The sequence below is a fragment of the Dioscorea cayenensis genome, chromosome 11 (assembly GCF_009730915.1).
Source record: "Dioscorea cayenensis subsp. rotundata cultivar TDr96_F1 chromosome 11, TDr96_F1_v2_PseudoChromosome.rev07_lg8_w22 25.fasta, whole genome shotgun sequence".
NCBI lineage: Eukaryota > Viridiplantae > Streptophyta > Magnoliopsida > Dioscoreales > Dioscoreaceae > Dioscorea > Dioscorea cayenensis.
Genome location: NC_052481.1, coordinates 19460399 through 19486742, shown reverse-complemented (window position 1 = coordinate 19486742; position 26344 = coordinate 19460399). Strand labels below are relative to the sequence as shown.

The 26344-nt window shown below is 34.4% G+C and overlaps 4 protein-coding genes across 4 annotated transcripts; 1 reads left to right on the top strand and 3 right to left on the bottom strand.

Annotated features, from left to right (window-relative positions):
* The first annotated feature begins 6145 nt into the window (after positions 1 to 6145).
* On the top strand, positions 6146 to 9574 carry LOC120272656 (transmembrane protein 53-like). Its single transcript, XM_039279530.1, has 8 exons — positions 6146 to 6234; positions 6386 to 6420; positions 6738 to 6891; positions 6975 to 7070; positions 7239 to 7905; positions 7994 to 8099; positions 8458 to 8666; positions 9091 to 9574. The coding sequence occupies exons 5-8, from the start codon at positions 7292 to 7294 to the stop codon at positions 9359 to 9361; spliced, it is 1200 nt and encodes a 399-aa protein (XP_039135464.1). The 5' UTR covers positions 6146 to 6234; positions 6386 to 6420; positions 6738 to 6891; positions 6975 to 7070; positions 7239 to 7291; the 3' UTR covers positions 9362 to 9574.
* A 64-nt stretch (positions 9575 to 9638) lies between these two features.
* LOC120272655 (putative GEM-like protein 8) lies at positions 9639 to 10749 on the bottom strand. The gene is made up of 4 exons (XM_039279529.1): positions 10556 to 10749; positions 10387 to 10467; positions 10027 to 10301; positions 9639 to 9943 (listed from the first exon to the last, which is right to left on the bottom strand). The coding sequence occupies exons 1-4, from the start codon at positions 10674 to 10676 to the stop codon at positions 9758 to 9760; spliced, it is 663 nt and encodes a 220-aa protein (XP_039135463.1). The 5' UTR covers positions 10677 to 10749; the 3' UTR covers positions 9639 to 9757.
* Positions 10750 to 12678: 1929 nt separating this feature from the next.
* On the bottom strand, positions 12679 to 14035 carry LOC120272009 (GEM-like protein 7). The gene is made up of 4 exons (XM_039278711.1): positions 13697 to 14035; positions 13526 to 13606; positions 13151 to 13425; positions 12679 to 13047 (listed from the first exon to the last, which is right to left on the bottom strand). Exons 1-4 carry the CDS (start codon positions 13848 to 13850, stop codon positions 12853 to 12855), a joined length of 705 nt encoding a protein of 234 aa, XP_039134645.1. The 5' UTR covers positions 13851 to 14035; the 3' UTR covers positions 12679 to 12852.
* A 496-nt stretch (positions 14036 to 14531) lies between these two features.
* On the bottom strand, positions 14532 to 19319 carry LOC120272008 (transcription factor SRM1). Its single transcript, XM_039278710.1, has 3 exons — positions 19169 to 19319; positions 17894 to 19004; positions 14532 to 15421 (listed from the first exon to the last, which is right to left on the bottom strand). Exons 2-3 carry the CDS (start codon positions 18277 to 18279, stop codon positions 14923 to 14925), a joined length of 885 nt encoding a protein of 294 aa, XP_039134644.1. The 5' UTR covers positions 18280 to 19004; positions 19169 to 19319; the 3' UTR covers positions 14532 to 14922.
* Positions 19320 to 26344: the final 7025 nt, after the last annotated feature.

Sequence of the window (26344 nt, the reverse complement as noted above, 5' to 3'; positions counted from 1 at the left end):
TCCATGCACTTATCCTATTTCTGGAGGTATAAAAGGCTTGTGAAAAAGAGGGGCTATTCTTTGATTGTTTTGACCTTTTTGGGGCAACAAGTGACCAATTAGTGAGTGTGTGTTGTGAACATATGAATATGCAAATAATGTTAAAGTGATTCTGTGAATAACGCAAGTGTATGGGTCATCAAGTAATACCTCATGGGTAAGCACGAGGATCATATTTCTCCAGGAACGGTGAAAGGCTCCTATTACTTCCTTTTCACTTAATTAATAGCATAAACTTTTACGTTGTTTCATTATTCAAGTTCTACAATTTACTAAACAATACAGTGGAGGATCATTAAGCACAATTTGAAGGAGTTGGGTAGATGTATAACAGTTTTCTTGATTGTTATTTATGGTATGCATTGAGTATAACAATCATATTCTAGTATTGGACTAGGGGAATTCAAATGCCTATTGGTCCCAATCTCTTGGCAACCATGTCTAAATCACTAGGAACTTAAGATGGAATATCTTCCTATCCCAACCTCCTATATTTGCCTTAAGTACAAGAATTCCTCTAGAAAGGACAAATCAAACCCTAAGCCGAAGGAGTAATTAATCCCTAATCTAGAAACCTAGCTATACCTAATCTCTTAGCGCATGCATAGATCTAACATGGCATGTGTGTTCTAATGTAGGGGCATATCTTCCTCACCATGTTAACAAGATAAGCATTCAAGAAACATGGAATGAATCACAAAATACTAGATAGATTTATTGAATAATCAATCAAAGTTTATAAGCTATCATCAAAATATCTAGACATGCAATTTTCCTCGGATTGGGGTCCTATGGATCAAGAATAAAGATATGTACAAAAATAGATCCACAAGAATAAAGAATAATGTATAAAGAATTCCTAAACTAACTTCCTCCAATAGATCTCCAAAGGTTGAGGTCGAGAGGATTCCAAGATTGACAAGATGGCACTGAATCTCTTCGCGCGCCACCTTCTAATGATTTATGTTGAATGTTCCTTGGAAAAACTCAGCAGAATCTGCTAAAATAGTGATGAAAGTCGTCTCCCATCGCTCAGATCTCCAAAACTCCAGTCGCCCTACCTTATTCGGCAAAAGAACCTCCTATAGATCAGAAAACCCTAGGATTTATATAGTGTCAAGTCCTCCAAGGCCTCACCACAAGCGTTGTAATACCCATGGTGAGTAAGTTATTGTGTGGGCTCCAAGTCACGTCCTGGCACGGCTTCTCTAAGCATTGTGTGGGTGGATCATAGTCTTGATGGATTCATAATGGCCGTGCTGAGGATGTTGTGGCTTATATGTTCCTCCCAGTGAGTCCACACTGTCAAGGCTTGATAATGATAGTGTTAAGAGTGGACGACAGCCGTGGTTAGATGTCACCACAGCCGTTGTGAGCTGTGGTAAAGCTTAGATTCAGCAACTTAGTCCATTTTGCTTCAAAATGCCCCCCAAATTCTCTTTTTTTTGGCCCTAAAACAAAATAAAAGGCCGTGGTGAACAAAAGAATGATATTCCATATTAATTGAGTGCTAAACATGTAAAATCTTATGCTAAATGTAGTGTAAATAATATGAAAATTATGCACTTTCAAGCACTTATCAGATTACTTGAATGAATTGTGTGTTTATGAGAAAGAAACTCTACATGGAAGTTTGTTGAAGCCATATTTCTGTCAAGCTGAAATGTTAGAGGAAGAAGTAAAGTCCAAAGTAATTAAACACACAACTTTTTTGTGGAATTGATCAACCCATACAAAGCAAGAAAAAGATGCTGGGAATTAGGGAAAATGTGGGTAAGAAATTTAAACCATCCAATGACCCACCTGTGCTGAGATTAGACAATTACCAACCCAAATTATTCCGATGGAGGCCTAAAATAAGAAGGTTGAAGCATCTAACAAGTACTCAACTAGGGGTGTAAATGAGCCAAGCTATTCATGAGCTACTCGAGATCGGCTCGGTCAATGCCCGAATTCGATTCAATTTTTCACAAGCCGAGCCAAGCTCGAGCTGCTTGTTTACGTTGACGAGCCTAGCTTGAGCCAAAAAATACTCAGCTCGTAAGGCTCGCGAGCCTAGACGAGCTTTTATATATAAAATATTAAATTATTTATATATAAATTACAAAAATACATAATTATATAAACTATATTAAATTACTAAAATACTTTTGTATACAAGCTAATCGAACTTAAATGAGCCGAGCTTGAGCTACTTGAGCTTTTCAGTGAGCCGAGCTCGAGCACAAAAAAAATGGCTCAAACGAGCTCGAGCCGAGCTCGAGCCTTCGAATACTATACTAGATCCGAGCTCAAGCCTGGTGATACTCGGCTCAGCTTGGCTCGTTTACAACCCTATACTCAACCTCGGCAAGTAAGTTTGTACTTTATAGGAAGCAGTTATGCAATTACTAGCATGGAGGAGCATACTCTTTTTAAGCCTCCATAAGGTAAGGAAGAGGTATGTCAAGCTAATGACGTAAAACAAACGCTTCTTGATAGGCAACCGAAGTTTCTTTGAGGTTTCCACATATTTTGTTTGTTTTGAAATGTTTTGAATAAATTGTAGGTTGAGTGTATGTTGTGTTGATTCTTAGATGTTTGGCCTTTATTCGCAGTACCAAGTTCTGAGGATTTTGAGCTCATTAGTGTCAGTTCAGAATCTATAGAAAGTACACGATTGTGTACACCATCGTGTATACTTGGGTTCTGGCCATGTATCTCCTAGGTGAAGAGAATTTTATTCTTTCGGCAAAACAGAGAAGTACATGAGCTGATGGTGATTTGCATGCCCGTGTACAAGGTCGTGCACCATTTTTCAATAGTAACCTACAATCTACACAGGCACGGTTAGAGTTATACTACCTTGTATTTTGGTCATGTACTCACAATGGGCCATTCTTTTGAGTCTTTTATTTTCGCTTTGCCTACAGTTGTACTTTGTTTATGATTTGATATGCACTTAACCCTTTATGTCTCCCTTATGACTCTTTCATCTCTTCCCACTTGTCTAAACAAGCCTCCAGTATCAAGGAGCACATATTAAGACGAGAGGGGGAACTGCACACTTGGTTTTGTAGGTGTAACTCGTCAAATTTTTATCGGGGAAGTATCAATTTCTTTTGTTCATTCCTTCTTACATTTTTGCATTAATTGTCTCTTTGTTTCATATTGCATAGTACATTGAGGGCAATATATATCTTTAAATGAGGGATGGACATTTCATGTGTATTAATGGTAAGTGTAGAGATTCATGATGGCTTTAGTTTAATGTTGAAAATTCTTAAGTTTAGGATTATGACACCTTGTAAAACATTTACTTTTCATTGTGTTTAATTGTTAATACACCCTATTCAGGAGTTAGTGCAAAACTTAAAGCACATTATTCTTCTTACCTAGTACCCTTAAAAATATAAAAAATAAAAAATAAAAAAGTAACTAAGTATAAGGAAAATGGCAAGAGCTACCACCTTTGAAGTGTGAAGTTATTCTTGAAAAGTTGGACACTTATATGCCCTAACAAGAGAAAAAGCTACATTCTAAGGATTGGGATGGTGTGGCACAAAACGGGTGATAAGGATTACAACATCCTCGCTGGCGTTCCCACATCAGTGAATGAGTTGTCAAAACACATGCCACATGATCATTCCTGCGGCCACATCAATAATTTCTCATCGAAAATGGGCTGGTACCCTCCCGTTGAAGTGAAATTTAAATATAATACCCAAAAAAATACAAATTGAAGAGTGATGCCCATTTTGATATTTGGCTATAGTTTGATGAACTCTTAGGATTTTTACCCTAACTAAGACACACTTATCTTTACGCATCCTCCTTTGAACTCACAAGACAAACCTTGATGGACTAATCCAGGCCATTCATTTTCTTCTATATAAATTCAGGCAACTAACGAACTTAATAGATTTTTTTTAAAAAAAAAATAATAGGCGACAAACACATTTTTTATGAATATAAACAGTACTGAACAGTACTGAAGTCCGTGTGTATAGTGTATATACAGTGCAATAATAGCATAGAAATCCCGAATGCACATTGCATGAACAGTAGGAGAACAATACTTTCGAGAGAGGGATTTGAACCCATGACCTCCCCTTTAACAGAATTTTAAAAACACAAACATTAACTCAAGCATTCTTTGGCCTCCTTCAACGAAATAGAAATGCGGGCAAGGTAGAGCTCGGCAGAGGGTTCGAGACTTGTTCAGAAAGAGATGATTGAAAGCACTCTGGATTGGTGTCGGGATCAATGTCGATTAAGGATAGCGATAGCCAAAACACAAACATTCACTCAAATTTTAATTCTTCTATACTTGTCCTCATTAAGGCTTTGTTTGGTTGGGGAGGAGGAGGGTGAGGGGTGTTGGGGGTGTGGGTGTTGTTTGGTTGAGGGAGTGAAGGGGGTGAGAGGGGTGAGGAGGGTGGCACCCCTCCTCACCTCATAATCCACTCCCCCAAATTGGGGTCTTTTGGGGGAGTGGATGTTTATTTTTTTTATTTTTTTAAATAATGCAAAATATCATTAATGCCCTTCACCTATATGTAGAATTCCTATTGTATCATAGTGATTGTTTGTTTGGGATTGTGAATATGTTTATCATGAAAGCATAATTTTTGTTAAATATGATAGGGTATGCTTTTCAAGTATGTTTTCACCATAAGTTTATGAATAAATATGACAAAAATAGGGTATGTTTGAATGATCATTGGGTGTTCACATTTTAACCAATATTTGTCAATTATAATCAAGATGTTATGACTCCTCATAATTTTTTTTTCAAATAAATATTTTTCCCTAATTATTGTGTGTGTTTTATAATGTTTATCATATATTATATATTGTGTTATTATTATTATTCTACAATTGATTATTATATATATTATTACCTATTTTATTATGCGAGGCAAAAATAGTCGAATCACATTACACTCTTTCTCTCTCCTCCCCACTCCTCTCTTTTCAGCTAAACAAAAATAAACTACTCCTCCACACCCTGCCAGTGAGCCAAACACGATATTTTTACTCAAAGCCCTCCATACTCCTCCCCTCACTCCCCCTCCTCCCCTCCCCTCCGAGACCAAAGCGAGGGGTAATTGATATCAATTATCTTAGCTTGAGTAGAGAAAGAAAAAAAAACTACTTTATGAAAGTATTGAGAGGTGATTCAGATGAATATTGGATTATATAATAAATAAAATCTGTTTCTTTATTCTTGCTGTTTTCTATAGGATTTAGAATATTTTAGATAAATTTTTATAGTAATTTGATATTATTGTAATCCTTTTAATTTTGTTATTAATATCATTCTAGCCGTTTGATACTTCCATTTCTTTCATTAACAATAAAGTAATGATCCCATGAACATATTTCTCTGATAATTATTACGAAACCATGATGTGCATTATTTTTAGCCCTCTGACCATCTTAATTTAGTAATTTTTAGAGTAAAAGATAACAACATTGTCATTTAATAACCAAGCTATCTATATATTAAATATTAAAATAAATACCATAATTTATGAAATTGCACCACCAATTAATCAAATTTTAAGAAAATTTAAATTATATGGGGGAGATTTGGTCTTTTATTAAAATATAATACATTTTTATACAAATAATTAATAATTTCAATGTAAATAATTTAAATTTTAAATGTGTGATTATTTATAAAAATTACACAAAATTTTCGATAAAAAAAAGAGAAAATTAAGAATTTATTATTATTATTAGGAGAAAAACCCCCGATTGTCAGGAGACATACCAAAACTCAAAAAAAATTAATAAATGAGGATTTTCTAAAATCTTATAATAATAATTTTAAGAAAATAGATATTTAAATCAAGGAACATATTCCTAATTTGGGCATATACTTAGCCCATACAAAAAAAGCCCAAACATATTGTCTTTGAGATACGTGTAACAACTAATCTAGAAGCTTTTGGAATCCATCCCAGTTAGCCACGTGGCAAAGAAGAGATCAGACGGCTGTTATCTAATCAAAGAATATTCCCGCAGATCCAGTGACCCAGAAACACACGCCCCCAATTTGAATCAACGGAAACTCCACGCTACTATCTCTATCTCTATCTCTATCTCTACCTCTATCTCCCCCCCCCCTTCTTAAAATCTCCATTCCTCATTCGCTCGCCTTCTCCCAATCTTCTCGCCGGATCGAGGTTTAGTTGTCCTGATTTCAAGGTACCATCATCTTTCAATTCCCCCAAAACTTTCCACTCTTCTTCTTTGATTTTTATAAATTTCTTGCAAATTATTAGGGTTTGTTTCTCTTTACGCATTGGGTTGGAGTTATTGGGTTTTCTAATTTGTTTTTTTTTTTATTTGATCCCAGGCGCTATCTTCTCTTAGGATTGTCGTTGAAGAAGGGTATTAATGTCTTTTTAATTTATATTTTGAGTTTATCTCCGTCTTCACTCATTCTACAAGAATAATATTTTTTTTATTATTTTTATTTCTCTCCATCTTCTCCTCCTATTTTAATGTCGGCCTTTTTTTTTCTTTGGTAATTTATCGTTATTTTTTTATCGTTATTTTTTAAAAAAAAAAGATTGTTAATCCTTTCTACATGTCTAATTTTTGCAACAAGAATAATAATTAATTTTTTTTTATTATTATTAATTTCTTCTTTTGTCCCGTTCTCAGAATCGTGAATTGCGCATGTTTCTTTTTTTTGGGTGACACAGGACGATAAACATCACTGTCCCCCACTAAGGAAAGTCAAGGACAGGCGCCAAAGCACCCTCACTCAAGCACAAAGCATCGCGTGGAGCAAGGCTCGAACACGCAATTTCCATGAAACTCTTGGGGACCCGGTACCACTAGGGCATTAGGCCGGTGGTGCGTTTCTTTTTTCCCGAAATTATTTATTATTAATTTTCTTTTTTTTCAGTAATAATAATTAATAATTCATTTTATTTTAGAAAAACAAAAACCCGTCTTGGTGGGCCCGTGTGGATGCAGTTGGGACGGGCTGTCAAAACAGCCTGTCCGTTTCCCAATCACGTTTTCACGATTCGGTGCGTGTGAAATTACAACACTACCCTTGCTAGTCTTTTTTGACCATCTCGACCCCGCGTGGCTTTTTAGGCGGGAGTTTATTCATTATTGAATGCGACGGAGTCCTATCCGTCTTTTTTTGACGCATTTAATCGAACACATGACGAGCATATCTGTATTTCCTTCAGGTTGTTGGTTAGATCATCGTCTCCAACATCACGAGGTCATCTAAGCTTCTCTAATGGCGTCTTTCTCCACGACTCTCCACCGTCCTCTCTCCGCAATCGCTGCCGTTGCCGTTGCCGCCGTGTCTACTGACCTCCCTGAGAGGTTCCCTGGTCCAAAAGCCGCCGAAACACAGCCATCTCCCTCGCCTTCACTGGGTTTCTCTGCGTCTCCTTCTTGGTTTCCCCGGATTTCCATTTCCAACCTAACAAGGGCCTCCCTTCCGGTTCTCATCGCTCCTTATCAGTATGCTAAGCTTGCGAAGCCGCAGGAAATTGGTCCAGCGATCCGTTCTTCGCCGGCGGATGATGTTATGTATCAGTGGCACTTGCCGGCACCGAGTTTGGGGGAGTCTGAATGCTCTTTGGCTAAGTCTCAGACGGTGGTGGTTTTGCTGGGGTGGTTGGGTGCAAAGCAGAAGCATTTGAACAAGTATGCTGAATGGTACACTGCGAGAGGGTTTCATGCTATTACTTTCACCTTTCCCATGGGAGATATCATTGGGTACAAGGTTGGGGGGAAGGTGGAGCAGAATCTTGATTTGTTTGCTGAGCACTTGGCTGGTTGTGTTGCAGAAGAGGATGGGAAAAAACTGGTCTTTCATACGTTTAGTAATACTGGCTGGTTGACGTGAGTGTTGTGTTCTTTGGTGGTTTTTTTTTTATGTAGTGAATTTTGTTGCAGTATTGATTTGGATTTCTTGTTGAACTTGCTACAGATATGGAGTTTTATTGGAGAAGTTTAAGAAGAATGATCCTTCATTAATGGGGAAGATCAAAGGTTGCATTGTGGACTCTGCACCTGTTGCTGCTCCTGACCCTCAGGTGAGAGATAATGCTGAACTCTGTCTAATGTTTACTTTATTAAATAGTATATCTTGGGAATTTAGTCGTGGCAGGTTAAAATTATAATTTTGTTAGTGTTCACAGCATTGGTTCGATGCTCTTCTTTTTAATCACATTGTTCCTAGTGCTTTTGTTAACAAGGCTTGTTTTTACTCTGTTGATGTGATGCCATTTTCTTATGGAAGAACTCAAGTCGAAGTAGATTCTTTTTCATATGTATCTTGTTGTTGGAAATTGTCTCATTAGTCAGATGTATTCTTGTTTTAATAGTATAGAAAGTGGCAACCTTTGAAGTCATTTTATGTAAACTAAACAACTTCAAAAATGTTCATTCTAGGTTTTGGGCGTCCGGTTTCTCTGCTGCATTTTTTTGAAGAAGCAGAGTGTAGCAACAAAGGGTGGGTTGGTTTCAAATGGTGCTGGGCTGAGCATGATGGTCCATTCCAATTCTAAATTTGATCAAAAACCAGCACTTGCAGAAACTGCTCTGCTGACCATTCTTGAGAGATTCTTTGGGGTGGTTTTGAACCTTCCAAGCATTAACAGGTATCCTGTTTTTTTTTCCAGATTTTGTCATTCTATGATTCTGAATTAGCAGCTACATGCATTCAATCCTGACACCTGAGCTTTGTGCTTGCTAAGATTAGTAAACATTAGTAGGTGGTGAAACTTCGATGCATTTTTTCAGTTGTGCATGATATGGTTTGATGTACATTATGAAAATATAACTAAAATGGTCATAGACATGTTTGAACCTATTGAAAACACATGTAGATGTGGTCCTAATATCACCATAAGATGTAGTTGGAACTTAGTAGATGTTGCTTTATTAGGATTTTTACTGGGCTTTCTATCAGCTCAATGTGTGTGACATACCTAGAATTTATAATATGCAGTGGATATATGACTGTTTTCACCCTTATATCTATGAAATATCCATCTTAACTTTTACTTTTTGCCCTTTTGACAGGAGGCTATCTGATGTATTGGAAGTTCTATCATCAGAACAACCAAAATGCCCACAACTGTATATTTACAGCTCTGCTGACAGAGTCATTCCGGCAAAATCTGTGGAAACATTCATTGAGAGGCAAAGAAGAGCTGGACATGTGGTAAGAGCTTGTGATTTTGTGTCCTCACCTCATGTCGACCATTTTCGCAACCATCCAGTCCTCTATACTACTCAACTCACTACCTTTTTAAATGATTGCGTGATCACCTGTTGCAAAGATTCTTCATAGGAGACCTTGTCCTGAACATATGTTTTCATTTTTTTTTTCTTTTCTTTGATATTCATTCTTTCCCTGGCTGTCTAATGTCTTTGCCGGGCATGTTATTTTATTTTATACCAGATAAATATTATTTCTGTAACCTGTTCTCTTACTTGAAGAGATAACCTGTGTCATCTACAGATTATTTGATTATTGTGATGATATCAATTTATGAGAAAAGAAGTGACATATACTCAATTTTTTGCTTGCAATAATAGACCATGTCCATGTACTGAATGATGAGAAATTTATCAAACTTTTGGTTATCATCTTCATTTCTCACGAATGAAATGGTTTGTTGTGATATTACAGTGATAATGTACATAAAAAAGATATGCAAAGACCAAATAACTGATCACACTTAAATCATAAGCTCATGTGTACTTCTGTTATTGCATGTTGCAAGTACTTGAAAGATCTCTGGTAACTAAGAAATCCCATAAACCAAAACTCAAATTCATCCTCTGTTACTATTTGTATGTATTTTTGGTTCGGCCTGCTTCCATTTTCGCTTGGGTTTGCTCTCTTTATCCGTCCCAATGGAATCAAAACCTACAAAAGATATATAGATTCAGGAAATATAGATATATTTATGTACATATTTATCGATGATGTTTGTTGGGATGGAGACTCACCTTGTAGTAGCTTTTCAAAGTATTCCCCTTTGAAGATGTGAATCTGAAAGACATATCACTATGAAAGGCGATTTTTTCTGTTGAAATGTAGAGCAATCCTGCAATCGGACCAGCTGAGGTTGATAAATGGCACTGGAAAGCCTTTATCAGCTTTTCATCTTCTCCGACATTAAAACTTTTTCGGAAAACTCTCTCCAGTCCTCTTGCTTGGAGAATTCGTGTTCCCAACCTCAGCTTTCCCTTCACTGTTTCAGATATCTTCGGACCCAAACTCACTGCAGTTTCAATCCAACAATAAAAATTTAGATGTAAATTCTTACCAATATTCAGAAATGATACATTCTATCGGCGAATAATTACCATGGTCACGAATGCCTTGTGCATAGCTATCTGCTCGTTTGCTCAACTTGATAATGTGGTTGATTACCGAATTCAATGTATCTGCATATCCATAAATAATCGATTTAATATTTCGCATAAAAGAATAGATGACAATGCCAAGATACATTAAGAGAGGAGCAGTCATTACTTCGTTTGAATTGGGTGGACAAGTATGAATCAGTACGAGGAACAACACAAGCCGATTCTTCGTTAGCAACAGAATTGACCGGAATTCCAATGGCATGATGATCAAAGTAGAAATTCTTCATGTTTAACTCTTTGTGATATGTCTCCTGTTCTTTGCTGAACAAATGAACAATGTGGAATCTTATATAGCAGATTCATGAACTTGGTTGGTACTAAGTTCTTTACTAAAAGAAACAAAAGCCATCAAGTGAATCACCACTTAAAACTTTAGTGTCACCATCTTCTCACCAGGCATAAAAAGGGCATATTATGATGTCCAGATGACAAAAGAAAGGGATCCTTGAATCCTTTGCTATTAAGTCTCTTTAAAAGTTTATGTATGGTGTTGCAACAGTATTTGTATCTTTTGTGGGTGAAATTTTCATGGGAACTTTCATGTTAAGTTTCAGGCTTTTTCCTTGAATTGAGGAGGTGGTCAAGTGGGATATAAAGGAAAGATGAATCTTTTATCATATCCTACAAATGATAGGACTTTATTTTACTTTCCAGCATTTGATGAGGCTTTTGGGTCCAAAACTGCATGTTAGTTGTTGGTTGTTTGTTGGTGCTGCTGTTTATTTTTGAGTTTGCTTTTTTGCCATGTTGACTGTTCTTGAGGGTTGAATTGCTAAATTAACTTTTGTATTTTTCCTGATTATTATAGTAATTGATAGTCTCATGTAGGTTACTTTAACAAAAAAAATACTTAAATATATAAATTTATATTTTTCATCTTATCAGCTTAAGTTATTAAATTGAATCAAATGCACGTAATATGTTCAGTTTGCATCATGCATTTTTGACGCATGTATTTATTAATTAAATTTATTAATATTTAATTCAAAAGTAAATTCATTATATTCCATGCATTATGTGTGATTCAAGCCTCACCTTATTAATATTTAACAAAAAATTTATATTATCTACCATAACTCATGTGTTGTGTGTGTGTGTGACTTAACCCTCACATTATCAATATTTAATAAATATTTTATGTTATCCAATTTAGTTACAAATTAGATTAAATGTGTGAAGTGGCAATACTCAATTCAGCACAGGTAAGTACATAGGCTTATAGATTAATGTTCAAATTCAGTAAGTTTATGATGTAATACTGCAAGTTACTCTCATAAATCATCTAATAAATCCTTTGATATTAGCAAGAGATTGACCTAAGTGATAGATGCTTGGTTCACAAAATCAAATAATATTATTGAATTTGTACTTTTATGTATGCAAAATAACACCCATTGAGAAAGGTTTACTTTCTTATAGAACTTCCAATATCTTGTTTAGATTAGTTTAAAGTTTAACATCTAAGAAATTAGCAGATCAAAAATTTTATTTTATTTTTTTTGCGTGATTGTGTATATGTGGAGGTTTGGGTCTCTGACTTATAGGTTTTTTGGGATAACATAATGACAGTCTTATAAAAAAAATAAATCTCATTCAGTGGATATTATTTTTACGTAGAGAAGAATTTAAACTCGAAAATACTTTTTAAAATTAGTCAAACTTCAACCATTTGAGCCAACCATATTGATGTTAATCTAGCTATGTTGTTAACTGATCTCCAATGCTACTTAAGGCAGTAGTAAATCAAACATGTATTACATTGGCCCCATTTTAACTAAAAGAAAGAAAAATAAAATTTATTGACTTAGCAGAAATGAGACTAGTAGTGACTCCAAAAGCAATAGCTACAAAGAAAAAAGAAAAACATATCGAATATGCAAAACAGAAAAGAAAACTTTATCGGTGCATTTGCTTTTCTCTTCGTATCTATATTTGATTTACTTCAATTCAATACAAACACACTCAAGTTTGTGTAATACTTTTGACAACCAAATGAATTGCCAAATGACCTGGAAAGACTAAGAAATACTGTATCATGACTCAATACTTAGCTGTAAAACCAAGTCTTGTCATTAATTTATTTCATTTGGAGGTGGAAAGGTAACTTTGATGTGAAAAAAGAAAAGATGGAGTTTGAAAAGATAAAGTGCAAATACTGAATATACTCAAATTATTATTTCAGATTCTCCAAGAAGAATTACAGAAAAAAATTATGCAGAAATGAAGATATAATCAACAAAAAGAACACTTTGTGTTTCATTAACAATCATTTCGGTGACATACATTTACATCATGATCTTGAGACAAGTATTGAAATCCCTCAATGAGAAAAATTGCCGGCAATTCCAATACTGATTACAAGAACTTAATTCTAAGTTTATGAGTTGAAACAAAAAACATAATTTATAGGAACAATGCATTTGAATTGCAGTTTGCTTGTTGTACTTGCAAGTGCTTGAGTGATTTCTGATAACTAACAAATCCCATGAACCAAAACTCAAAATCATCGACGGTTACAAGGTGAACGTATTTCTGATCAGGCTTGTTCTTGTCTCGACTTGGATGAACTCTCTTGATCCTATTCAGTGGAATCACAACCTGTGCAGAAAGAATTACAATCAATAACCTGAGATAATAATAATAATAATAATAATAATAATGATTGCAGAAATGAAGAATGAAAAATTTTATCGATGATTACTTTGTAGGGAACTTTGGCCTGGTTTCCTTTCGGAGAGGTAATGTTGATGGGTTTGTCGCTATGAAAAGCAATCTTTTCGGTGGAGATAAAAAGCATGCCAGAAATTGGACCTGCTGTTGTTGATATATTACATTGTAATGCCTTCACAAGCTTCTCTCTTTTTCCGACAGAAAAACTTTGCTTGAAGACTTTTTCAACCCCTCCAACTTGAAGAACTCTCTTGCTCAAGCTCAGTTTTCCTTTCACAGTATCAACAATTTTCGGTCCAAAATTCACTGCAGATTTGAACAAAGAAAATATGACTTTAGATGATGAAGAATTCTTTTAAAAAAAAAAACTCCAAGGAAGCTGGCATTAATTTTCATCGGTACTTACCATTTGCTCGAATGCTTTTCGCATAACTCTTTGCTGTTTTGCTGAACCTGCTCATCCAATACTTTACTGGATCCTTTCTATCTGCATTCAACAAGATGTCTGCTTATTAGCAAAATGAAACTAAGGTGAATTTTGCCGAAAAGAATGAAAAGAGAGAGAGATGATTATTACTCTTCTTGAACTGAGATGATGCATGAGAATTGCAGACATTGCAGCCAAAAACAACTTCAATATCAGGGGCAGGAAAATCAATCAATTTCTCAGCTGAATACGTGATCGAACCAACCGGAAAACCAATCACTTCACCATTGTTTGTGTCCATCATTGTTCAATGAGGATCAAACTCAAACTCTCTTCTTCTGCTGCAACTGCTAATTTGGTTAGTCTTTCTGAGAATGCTCTTGTTCCAAATGCAGCAGCAAGATGGCTTTTTATAAACAAGAGCATTGAATTCAAAGGCATGTAACCAATTGGTTGAATGAGTCACCAAGCCATGCAACTGACTAATCACCACATCATCAGAAAACAATAAAAAAAAAACAGAAAGAGAATTTAGGAGAAGAAAAGCAGTTATATACTGATGTAATAATAAAAGATATCTTGAACATGTCATGTGTACATGTTGGAAAGAAGAACATAAGATCAAGAATTGAACCATGAAATCAGAACAGTTGTTTGCTGGTGTGGAATTGGCCCTACATGATGTGTTTGGCACCAAATCCGGTAGCTTTACTTTTTTTTCTTCACCTTTATCACATGCCGACGCAGCTCTGAGTCACCGATTAATTAACCAATCCAATCTGTGTTTGGTGAGGATTAGCAGAAATTTGACAGAAAAATGGTAGCTTAGTTGTCTATATCTGAGCAGAAAGAAGAACAAATCTAAGTGAATCTAACCAAACGATGCATTGAACTTTGTGCCTTTGAATTCATAAAAAGAATTAATATCAAATGTGGAATTCAATAAATTCCTAACCAGAAAATGCAGAAATTGAGACAATGCAGATATGAACAGAAATACTAAAAATGTCAACATGATACATGTCTCTTTATTACTTAGATTTTACATCCCTGCTTCTTCACAGATGAGTTGGATAAATACAACAGCAAAAGAAACCAGAGCTTTCAAGGACACGCGCAACGGAGCGTATTGTCCTGGTCTCGATTCCTACTTGTATCATGGTACATTGTACACGAATCTGATCCCCTGGCTCTATGACTTCCTTAAAACATGATAATTCGACAAGGTTCAACTCTAAGCGACTAAATTACTCACAATGGCAGTAGAACCTATGTGCTCGCCACAGCTAGCTTATTCCACCTCGATGAAAGACGAGATAATAGGAACATAGTGCTTTCTGTTCTCTGTTTAATTTGTACACAGATCACGGTACAGCTCATCTATGGGCAGATGCATGAGGCATAGGATAGGTCATCGGCTGGAGGTTCACCGGAGCACCAGGAACTACTGTTCCGGCAACCGGAGCCCGAACCCCGTAGGCCATGTGTGGTGCTGCAGGAACCGGGAGGTTAACAGGAGTGCCTACAGCAGAAACTAGAGGCCCAACTGGTTGTCCGATAGTAGTGCCAAAGACACCAACTCCAGGAGGACCCGGCGGAGGTTGAGAGGTCTGCTTAGCGGGTTTTCCTGAAGCTACCACCGGTCCATTCACTTGACCTGTGATCGGTCCTTGAGGAGCTGACATATCTCCATTGCCGACACTGGTGATATCATGAATGCTTGACCGCCTTCGATCCTTGTTCATTGAGTTCAGACGGATGAAGTATTTCTGCGCATGGCTTGCCACTTGTGTAGGTGTTCTAGATATCACGTAGTTTCTCGATATGCTTCGCCAATCACCTTTGCCGTACTTATCAAGGCCGAGAAGAAACAACCTGTTTCAGTGAGGATTAGGCAGATAAGTAATTGAGAAGGTGCTAACAATGTGTCAATAACTGAATCTCATTATTAGCAAAGAGAGTTTTAAGCAATAAAAAAATTCAAATTCAAACAATTACAAGATCAATTCTAAGCAACAACGAAATAATCCCCCCACTCATAAGGGCTCTAATATCATGCCAGAACTGTATGTTTGAAAAAAGTTTTTCTTGCATCAAACTGAAGCATGGCTTTTCAAAAGAGACATGTACTAAAACAAAACTTGTAAAATATAAAAAAGAATTACAAAATCATTTCAGAAATTTAAGGCATGTGTGAGGGAATTGTATTTAATGGCTTCTTAGTTTTTCTCATGATGCAAACTAAAAGGCTAAAAATAATACTGGCGAATTTATTAATGAACTCATCAACAGAATTTAATGATCACAATTATGCATTTAACTTTAGACAGTACCTGTGAGTTAAGTTATTGACTTATTTCAATGCTTTAAGCGAATAGTCAATATAGCTTTCCAATAAAATAATAAAGACATGCACAACAGTAACTGTGCAAATAAGTCAAGAAAAGATATCAATAGAGAAACACCAAACAATCTCTATCAAAACACCCTTGGACATTATGATGAGTTTAAAACAAAAGGCACAATCATTGCTGATCATGATATCCATTGATGGAAAATGGTAGTCAAAAGTAATGAGTGGTACACAAACAATTTTCTGACAAGTATAAAGGACTCAAATAAGAAACTCCCTCAGCTGTAGTTTCTGAGTTGCATGAATATGACAAGTGGTACATGGCACTTGCAAATATAAATGGACCACCATATCCACACAAGAAGCAAATTATTGAGTTTTTAAGCTGCTGCTGCTTTTGTTTGTAACTATATAAATGATGATAAGGATGTTGCTCAACAATCTACATCTAACCAAGATTTCTAATAAAAATTCACTTATTTATGCTTCACAAGACTTGGAACATCATAGCATGAATTCAGCAAACACTTTTTGTATTTATAACGGTGAGAATAAGAAGAGATGACACTCAACTACAGCCAAGTTTTATGCATCAGAAACTCACTTTTGCTTTTGGTTGGGCATTCGACGGTTTTAAATTACAAGAGCTATCAACGTGGCAAATGAAACTAAGCAACTGAAGAATACTATGGATCATTTCAGCTTCATTATTCTCCTATCTTTATAGGCATCCCAAGAAAACTCATTTTCGACACCTTAAACATACCTTCTAAAAGGACTAGAACAAGTTGCAAGTACATTGATGTCTGTAGGGAAAAGCAAAATCATCACTAAGATTTTTTTGAGTAATTCAAACAGAATTTACACACTCATCAAACCTGATCGCTATGTACATTTATCATGCCAATATCTCTTGTGTTCTTCTTTTTGGTAATTAGTGATTTGATAATCAAACCCATTAATTTTTTTTTCAGTTGGCGAACCTTGCAATACCATTTCTGCATTTCAATGCACTAGTATTCACTCATTCATCTGTTTATAACAGTAGTCATGCTCATCAACTGATTTATTATCAATACATGATATACTTCGTGACAGAAGCTAGAGCCAGGTAAACAGTGGCATATTACTATGATTCATTTCATGGAAACTCGGATATTTTGACATGCGATATAGGTGGATGTTTTTTCCCCTATCTAAAGAACACGACAGTGACTAAGTAGTAGCCAATCTAAAAGTCAAGGTATTAATATAGAAAATTTCAACCCAAGACTAGTGACAATTCGAATACCCACAAAAAACATTTCCAAAAATAAATTTAATCCAAAGGGAGGCAGAGAGCTACTAAAGCACACAACTTCCATAAATGGTAAGTTTGAGCGCCAATATCTTTCGTGAAAGTTTAACAAACAAGAACCACAAATTCATTTCAAACCAAATGACTAATTTGTCATAGATCGGAAATAAGGAATAGACAGGAGGATGAAACATTAAGCAACTAGCCACCATTAGCTAACGATGGTGCCAAACAAAAGTAAGAAAAAAAAAGCATTAAGAAGCAGTTATATTGGGAAGGAGGCAAAGAAGCTAAGTTGGATGAGAAATTTAAGTCCCCAGGGTGATCTTGGGACGTAAGACCAAGTCATGACAGGGAAGCATAAAGAAAGTATAGATATGATTAACCTTGAAAAAGTTTCCATTGTTTGCTTCAAACTCAACTGGACCTAACAAAAGTATAGTTTTACTACCATGATTTCAATTTCTAAAAAGCAATAAGCTGTTTTCCATGCTCAGATCTACGCAGCACATGCCTACTTTTTGTGCAAATAGTTGTATATTCAAGTAACTAAAGGTGCTCAACAACTACTCCCAAATAAACTAATGCAACCAATTGAAATCATTTGCAGAAACATCACACTTGGTTGTCTCTACAGTTGTTATCTATATAAGCACAAGGAAAAACTGGAAAACCAGTAAAGAGTAGTGAAATTAACCTGTGCTCATCCTCAGTCCATGCTATCCCCTTTCGTCGCTCTTGATCCGATCTCGATCCCTTGCCTCCATGATTGGAATCCCCATGTAAATGGGAAGAATGCCCACCTTTCTTACCACTTCCGCCTTCACTAGCATGGTCAGCTGAACCTTCCGACGAAGATTTGTAGCTAGGTACAGGCACTCGACCTGACTCGATGCCATTGATGTCCTCCACTAGAAGGTCATAGTGGCACTTGATTTCCTCGATGGATTTTCCGGGCACTGCAGCAGCAATTTTCTCCCACCTGTCGCTGCTATCCTCCGGGACAGTGGCCAAGGCATTCTCGAACGCCTTCTCCTGGTCTCTGCTCCACACGGAGCTGCTGCTAGCCTCTTCAGTGACCATCTAGCTCTCTTCAAACAACCGCGCATATAATCCTCTCAAAATTCAAGTATCCAGACAAGCAGGTTTTCCTCTTGAAACCAATATATAGATATGTCTTGGAAAGGCGAGATTTTTAAGCAAGGGTTCTTGAGAACTGGATCTGAGCTGCTGCTTGTTTGATTGGAAACACCTTGAAGCTAATTGAAAGAAGAAAATTTTGGACAAAAAAAAAAGGGCAGCAATTTGATGATGAAGATGATGAATTGGTGATTACTTTCAAGTATGGTGGCCTGAGGTGTCAGAGCAAAGGTGGGCAGGGATAGATAAAGAGGACCAAGAAGAGAGTAATGCACCAAAAAGAACCCTAAAAGGCACTACAAGGGTAAAGAAGAATTGCTGGAAGTTCAGCAATTGATGAGAAAAAAATGGGGCTTTCTGGAAATGCAATGAAAAAAGACACCACTGCCTACCTAATAATAGGAGAGAGGAACCATGATTCTTTGAAATCAAAGCAATAACAAGAACAACAATAACAACAACAACAGCAACAATAACAAGAAGCAGAAGAGAAAAAAATCTTCTTACCAGAATACAAGTGGATGGAAATTTAGGGTTTGGATAGTGAGATTGGAAAGAGACCTCCAGCACCCAAACAAAACACCCCCAGATGCCAGTGAAATCTAGAGAGGCCTTTCAAACAGCCCCTTTTGTTTTGCTGGTTTCCCTCTTAACCTTGCAGTGAAAACCTAGCAGTCAAAATACAACAACTGGTGTAAAAGAAAAAGTCTTTCTTTTTTGCCATACAGCACTGCTTGGTATTAAAAAAAAAAAATCAATTTTTTTTCTTCTTGTAATCAGACTCTTCCAATCATTCAAATTCAAGAATCAAAAGAAAACAACAGACATGAACCTCTTTTTTGTTTGTACAGTTCCCTGCTACACAGGACAGTGAAACAACCCACCAACCAAATAGAGTGCAAGATGCTCCCTCAGCTCTCTCTCTCTCTCTCTCTCTCTCTCTCTCTCTCACACACACACACACACACACACACACACACACTCTATGTCACTGATTGAAACCCAGCAAGCAAAAATTTTTCTCAATTGTTACCAAACAGAAAACAAATCCCCACTGAATTTTCCTTCTTCAATCTTCACTAAAATTCAAGTGGTCACTGATTATCCACATCACCCAATAAACCCCCATGGCCCACTTTGCTTTATCATTTTATTCCTTTTTTTTTAGCATATATGGACCCATTTGCAACTAAATAAATATAATTATTTTTAAAAAAAAAAATACAGAAAGAAAGCAAGAAAGAAAGAAATTCCACTTGCTGATAATTCCTTGGTTTCTCAACCATGCCTTGAAATACTGACAAGATCTAAGAAGAGCAATTGATGAGCTTAGAAAACACTTGAAATGGCAACTAAAACTTTTTTTCTTTTTATTTTTTTTGGACAAATTAATCAACACTTCATCATTAATATCACTGTGGTCCCTTAAACTCATAAAGCTACTTCCAAGATTGGATTGAAATACCTTCTCAGCAATATTTTTTTCTTCCTTTCTTTTTCTTTTCCTGTATTAAATCAATCTATTGTACTTTGAATATACAAATGTAAAATCTATGTTTCTAGAAGACTTAAATAATGTACTAATACATGAGTGTCACTGCTACTCTCTAACTTGATGTGATGTCAAAAGCAGCTTCAGAGCTAAAACAAAAATTCAACTGAAAGGCTCAGAAATCTTTTGAAGTTTTTATTCAAATTATTTTACATTTTACTGAACTTCAAAAGAAGATGTGGTCCACTGCCAGAATTGGCACCAATAGCAACAAATGCAACAGTGGTCACCATACTGCCCTTTTGAATGTTCATGATATCATCATAAACACACAAACTGAAAAAGAAAAATAAAAAGGGGGAAAAAACTAAAGAAAGAAAGAAAGAAAGAAAGTGAAACACTGGTACTGCTACTTTTGTTATGTTTTTACAATCATAGTCAAAACAGTTGCTTGTGATTCAGTGAATGAAGGTCTGGTTTTTCCTTTAATTTGGCAATGGATATATGCTTATCCATCCACATGAAACAATGCCATGGTGCTAACTGCTAAGTATTTATTCATTCATTCATTCATTTACACAGGATGCACGTGAAAACAAGTCCTGAGGACTCGTGAACAAATTTGAGACATGCATGGATAATGATTATTTATTATATATATATATATATATATATATGTTTGTTTGTACAATAACAACAAGTGAAAGTGGAGACATGCTCATGTGATTGATATAATGCTTTCAGCCTTGAGCTTTTTGTTCTCCAATCAATTATATATATATATATATATTTATATATTAAATGGGAAAATTACTAAAAACATCTATAATTTTATTTTGACCATATAACTCTTGACTTTTATATTTATTTTATTATTTTTAAATTTTGAACTTTTTTTCTATTTCGATTTATCACTCTCTCAATATTTTAATAAAATACTAAAAATATTTTTCACATCAACAAAACAGGATAACACGGTTAAGTATGTAAGGGGTGAGTTTCGCTCTTTTTCTAAGTAAGTGTATAAGTGACATCATTATAAAGCGTTAGCGTGTCCGTTTAGAAGTAAGATTAATATAATTTAATAATATTAATTTTGTTTAAATTTAAAAATAAAAATTTTAAAAAATCAGAGATATTTAAGAGATTTGATAAATTTGAATGGTTGTTTAAAAAATTGAAAAGGTTGGAGAGAGTCAGTTGAAGGCAGAATAATAAGAACAAGGATTCCTTTGAAGCTTTGAACTGCGCATGTTGCTTAACAGTAGTTACTCTTGGCATGACTTGTGGTGCCCTTGTGGGGTCACGGATATTGTTGTTTTGCTTCTTTTATTAGATTTTTACCATTTATGTACTTAATCTAACTTATTATATTATATTTGTTTATTTTAACAAATAAGCGACAAGTTATTTCATCCAAATAAAATCATAAACGTGCACGGGTTTAAAAGCGTATTCGTAAACTCAACAAGCACCAATATTTTTGTCTTATTTAGTTTTAGAATTTAACTTCTGATTTTTTTAAAACTAGGACCCGTATTAATAAAGCAAGTTGCCATTAATTATTATATTATATATTTGAGTTTAATATTATTTAAAAATAAATAATATTTATAATATGAGTTAAGTAGTTTCACGAATCATGTTGAGTTGGTTTAAATTATAGAGATTTAAGTTATTTTAAGTAAGTGATTTTAATCTCTGATTTTTATACATGCAAAGCTTTGTTTTAGAAACTTAGAACTAGATTAGGGACGGTGGCTTTTAGAAAATTAGTTGTCAAAAATACCTTAAAAATTGAGGTAGATTAATGATATAAAAACAAAAAAAAAAACTCTCAATATTTATTATTTACTAATAGTAATAATTTACAAAAGAGAAAAGCTCATCCTTTCCAATTCTTCAACGAAAATTCCAAAACTACCCTTCATGGTAAATGTTTGAAATGCTGTAATGAGAAGGTAAATTATACAGAAAAAAAAGATATAATATTTCAAAAATTAAAATAATGAAAAAGAAAAGGAAAATGTCTGAGATTTTTTTTTCCCAGTTATAAAAAATGGGACCAATGTGGTCTGGTCAACCCAACCCAAAGGTTTCCAATATTGAATTTTATTTTATTTTTCTTTTTTAGGCACATTCTTTCTTTGGTTAAATAAATAAATTCAGGTGGAGCTTTTGAAATTCGAATTACACTACTCAAAATTTTTTACTTATATGAATAAAAAGATAATAATAAGAGGTTGTTTCGGTTACAGGTTTGTTGAAGTAGAGATGTGCATATAAATCAAAATCCCAATTTTTAGGCTAAATTTAAATTTTGAAATTTTAATTTGAATGATTAAGCTCTAGGATTTGTTGAGCTTTAGATTTTAAAAATTTTAAGCTCAAAATTACTTTAAAAATAGAAAATTGAGAGGGAAATGAAACATACTATATTCTATTTTCATATAATATTTAAACTTATGATTATATAATTTATTTATAAACAAATAATATTATCTATATATATATATATATATTATAAGGCCTAGTCTTTTTGGATGTCAATAGATTTAAAATCTATAGACCTCTCCCACTCCGTGCTTTACACCCAACCAAACTCACTCTCTCTTTTTAGTCAGTGTGTATATATATATATATATAATTTTAAATAATTATATTAATAAATACAGATTTATCAAATATATATATAATACTGATTAATTCAAAATTTAATAATAATAAAATGCTGATTATTGCAAAATAAATTCCTCCAATCAAATGTCTCCTAAATTTTATTTATTTATTTATTTATTGTTGATTCAGCTCACTAAATATTAACATTTAGGTGGTGTCATGTGTTTGGTATATTTGGAATAAAATGGAATGAAAATTAAAAAAAAAATGTTTTGGACGTTTCATATCACTTGATTCACTTTCATTGATTGGTTGGCATGTAGAGACGTGGAGGAGCATTTTAGTTTTTATTTATTTAAATTTGTTTATTTATTTATTTTGCAACAGTCATTAAGTTGCAATATTTTGATTTTTTTTAATTTGAAAATTAAATATTTGCTGTCATGTTTTGGTAATTTATTTGTTTGTAGTAAAATAACTTATTTTGGAGTTTTTACCTGCATATTTGTAAATTCATTTAATAAAATATATATATTTTTTTCTCTAAAATCAAATGCCATGTATGCTATCTAAAATCCAACCTATTCACATATATATATCATAGACATTATTAAAATATATTATAAATTATAATAATAAAATAAAGTTTAAATTCCTAAACTACTTCTGGCAATGTAAATTTTCATTTAGAAGTACTAAATAAAATCAGCTTTAATTTTTTAGGGATGTAAAACTATTGACTTAATCAACATTAAAGATTTTTAGGATTTAGCTGTAATGAATAAAGTGAGTCTAATATTTTTAGGGGTATATATACAAAAATATTAATTTAATGATGGTTAGAAATTTTTAGAATTACATATGGATAATTTTTTTTAATTTAACATGTTATAATATATTTCAACAGTGTAGAGTGGGTGGTTGGATAGATGCACTCACACTAAAAGAACCAAAATAAATAAATTCAAAGGTACACATAGCATTTGATTTTATTGAAAGATATGCACATAATTAAATGAATTTTCAGGTGTATACAAGGGAAAAATATTTATTTTATTTTATTGTTTAAAAATAAAAATGAACAACTCATTTTGATTGTAACCCTATTATTTTTCATTTATTATTATTATTATTATTATTGAGATCAAATTTATCTATATGCCACTATAATCATACACCTAACTAAACAACAACATAGAGAGACAATTTGAAGGTCTTCAAGCGAAGACCAAAAATGTTTTTTTTTTTCCTCTAAAATATTTAATATTTTAATCCCAATACCCACCAGGGGTACATGTATAAATAGGTGTAATTCCCAAAATGGTCCCTGTACTTATGCAAGTGTGCCTTTTTGGTCCCTCTACTTCAATTTATATCTTTCATGTCCCTCTACTATTTTTAATTAGGGCAATCTTAGTCCAAATATAGGGCAGACGTTTTTTTCTCCCGCTCGTAATGGCTGACGTGGATTAATTTATGCTTACATGGATTAATTTATGATGATGTGGATGTTTATGTTTTAAAATATATTAAAAAAAATCTTTTTTAATAAAAAAATATATTAAAATAATAATAACGGTTCGGATCTTTTGTTTGGATCCAAACCCCTGCTCACCCAACTCTCATCCTCGCTCATCCCCGTTGAAGAACTCAAAACCTAGTTTACTCTCCCAATTCACCGCTGATCGCCGTCACCTTCGTCTCCCGTTGGACAGCCTTTAAAACCCGACATTTATCCTTGCTCATCATCTTCCCTCATCCATGGTGAAACTCTCACAGATATCAATCCCTGATCATCCTTACCATCACCCTTATCTCCTTCCAATTCCCCAATATTGTCCACCCCATAGCAACCGTTGTCGAGACTTCACCATCATGCTCCAGACCGATAAATAGCCAATTTTAAAACATATAACAAATGGCTAAATGAGGCATTGTGCTTGATGTTTGAGCATAAGTTCCTTTTAATGATTTTATTTTTCATAATTTCTTTGTTCCATTGTATCTATTGTTTTGGTGATGTATCTATTGTTCTGATTTTGCTCAGTAAGTGACTAAATTTGTAATTTTGTGTTTCTGATATAAGAGAATAAAAGGAATTAAAAGAATTAAATAAAATGAGATTGAGGTGTTGTCAGGACAAAGATTCAAAATCTGGTTGAGTTTAAAATACATAAAAACAAAATACTTGTCTTTCATTCTACACTCTAGAGTAAAGAGAGTACACAAGTGACAAGTAATGTGAAATTGGATGACAACCATGTAATGTGTTGCTCACCTTAACAACAGATAAATTATTGGTGTCATAAAAATCTAAAATTGTAAAGGAAATAAAAAACAAACTTCCATCTGCTCAAAATTTGTTACACATATTAATAAACAAAGGTAACACATGTACTTCATTGATCATATTAATTTGGAAATTACACAATTTCATATTAAAAATACACTCATAATCTGTTACAAAAAACTACATTCTTAACAACACTTATAAATCCAAGCATTTTTGTTTTACATATTACATCCAAGCACTTCAGACATTGGTACATGTTTAATTGAGTAACAGAGCAACAACATTAGTTTATCACCAATGATCATGTGGCCCATACTGACATACAGTTACAAAAAAAGCATCCCAAAATTGCATGTCATTAGGTTTCACACATCATTTGTGCAGATTGAGACAAAAAAAAAAAAAACCAAGCATAACTATTGACTCGTGATATGAGGATCTTCCGATTTTGCATCCCTTGTTATACTTTGTTGTGTTGACAAGTGGTCTGGAACCTCAATTGTTGTAGATATAGGCTGGCTTGCTCCTTCTTCATTACATTTTTTTCCTTTTGAGTAGCCATCCTATTCCTTTTTTCCCCGAGCATTAGATATTAGATATTCACCAGAGAACATGTTTTAGTAACACAAAAAATGATACATGGTTTAGTAAGATGGATTTAAAAGGGGGAAAAGATATATTACCATTAATCCACTCGAGTAATGAATGAATAACCAGCGTTGGTTCCTTTCCAATAATAAATTCACCGGTGGGCACCCTCTACAAGATAACAAACAAATTTTTCATCCTTTTGTAACTCAACACAACATATTACATGAAAGAAAATTCATCAATAGGGCTGTAATTTGTTGAACCATGAGAATTAGTTACTTACTCTCAAAAATAACTGCTCTCTCGATTTTTCTTTGATCTAGTCTGTAATGTTTTGTCCCTTTGATGATTGAGTACCAATAGATTTTCCTCTGTGTGTCTCTTGCCTAGTTGAATTAATTGTTGTATCAATTGTTGTCTGGGGTGTATCAAGCTGGGAGCCATCACTTGTTGCCTCACATTATGATTAGTATGCCCAATTAAGTAAAAATGAGAATAAAGATTAGCTAGTCAAAAGAGATGTGAGAAACTTACAATATTAACTCTTCTTGGACACCCAACTTTGTTGTGCCCCTGAGTATGACATATTCCACATTTCATAACCCTGCCTGCCCTAGAAAGTTTTGTTGTGCTTCTATTCTTGCTCTCTAGTGGTTCCCTTTTCCTTTTCTTTGCAGGCCTTCCAGGCATCCTTTTAACTATAGGTGGCAATAGTGGACCTGCTTCACTTATTGGCCAATATGTCCTGCCTTTTAATGGGCTTACAGTAAACTGATAGGCTCTTAAGTATGTTTCCTTTTTGAACCAGTCAGAGATATAATTCACTGGGTCTTCACCACAAAATGCAATTACAGCCATGCCATGCTGACAAGGGACACCACTTTTATCCCATTTTCCACATGTGCAGCTCTGGTTAGCTAATCTAATAACATAAACCTCTCTCACATGTTGCACTAGGTCATCCCAAAACACTTCATGGCTTGTACCTCCATTCCATTCCACCTGCCACTTTA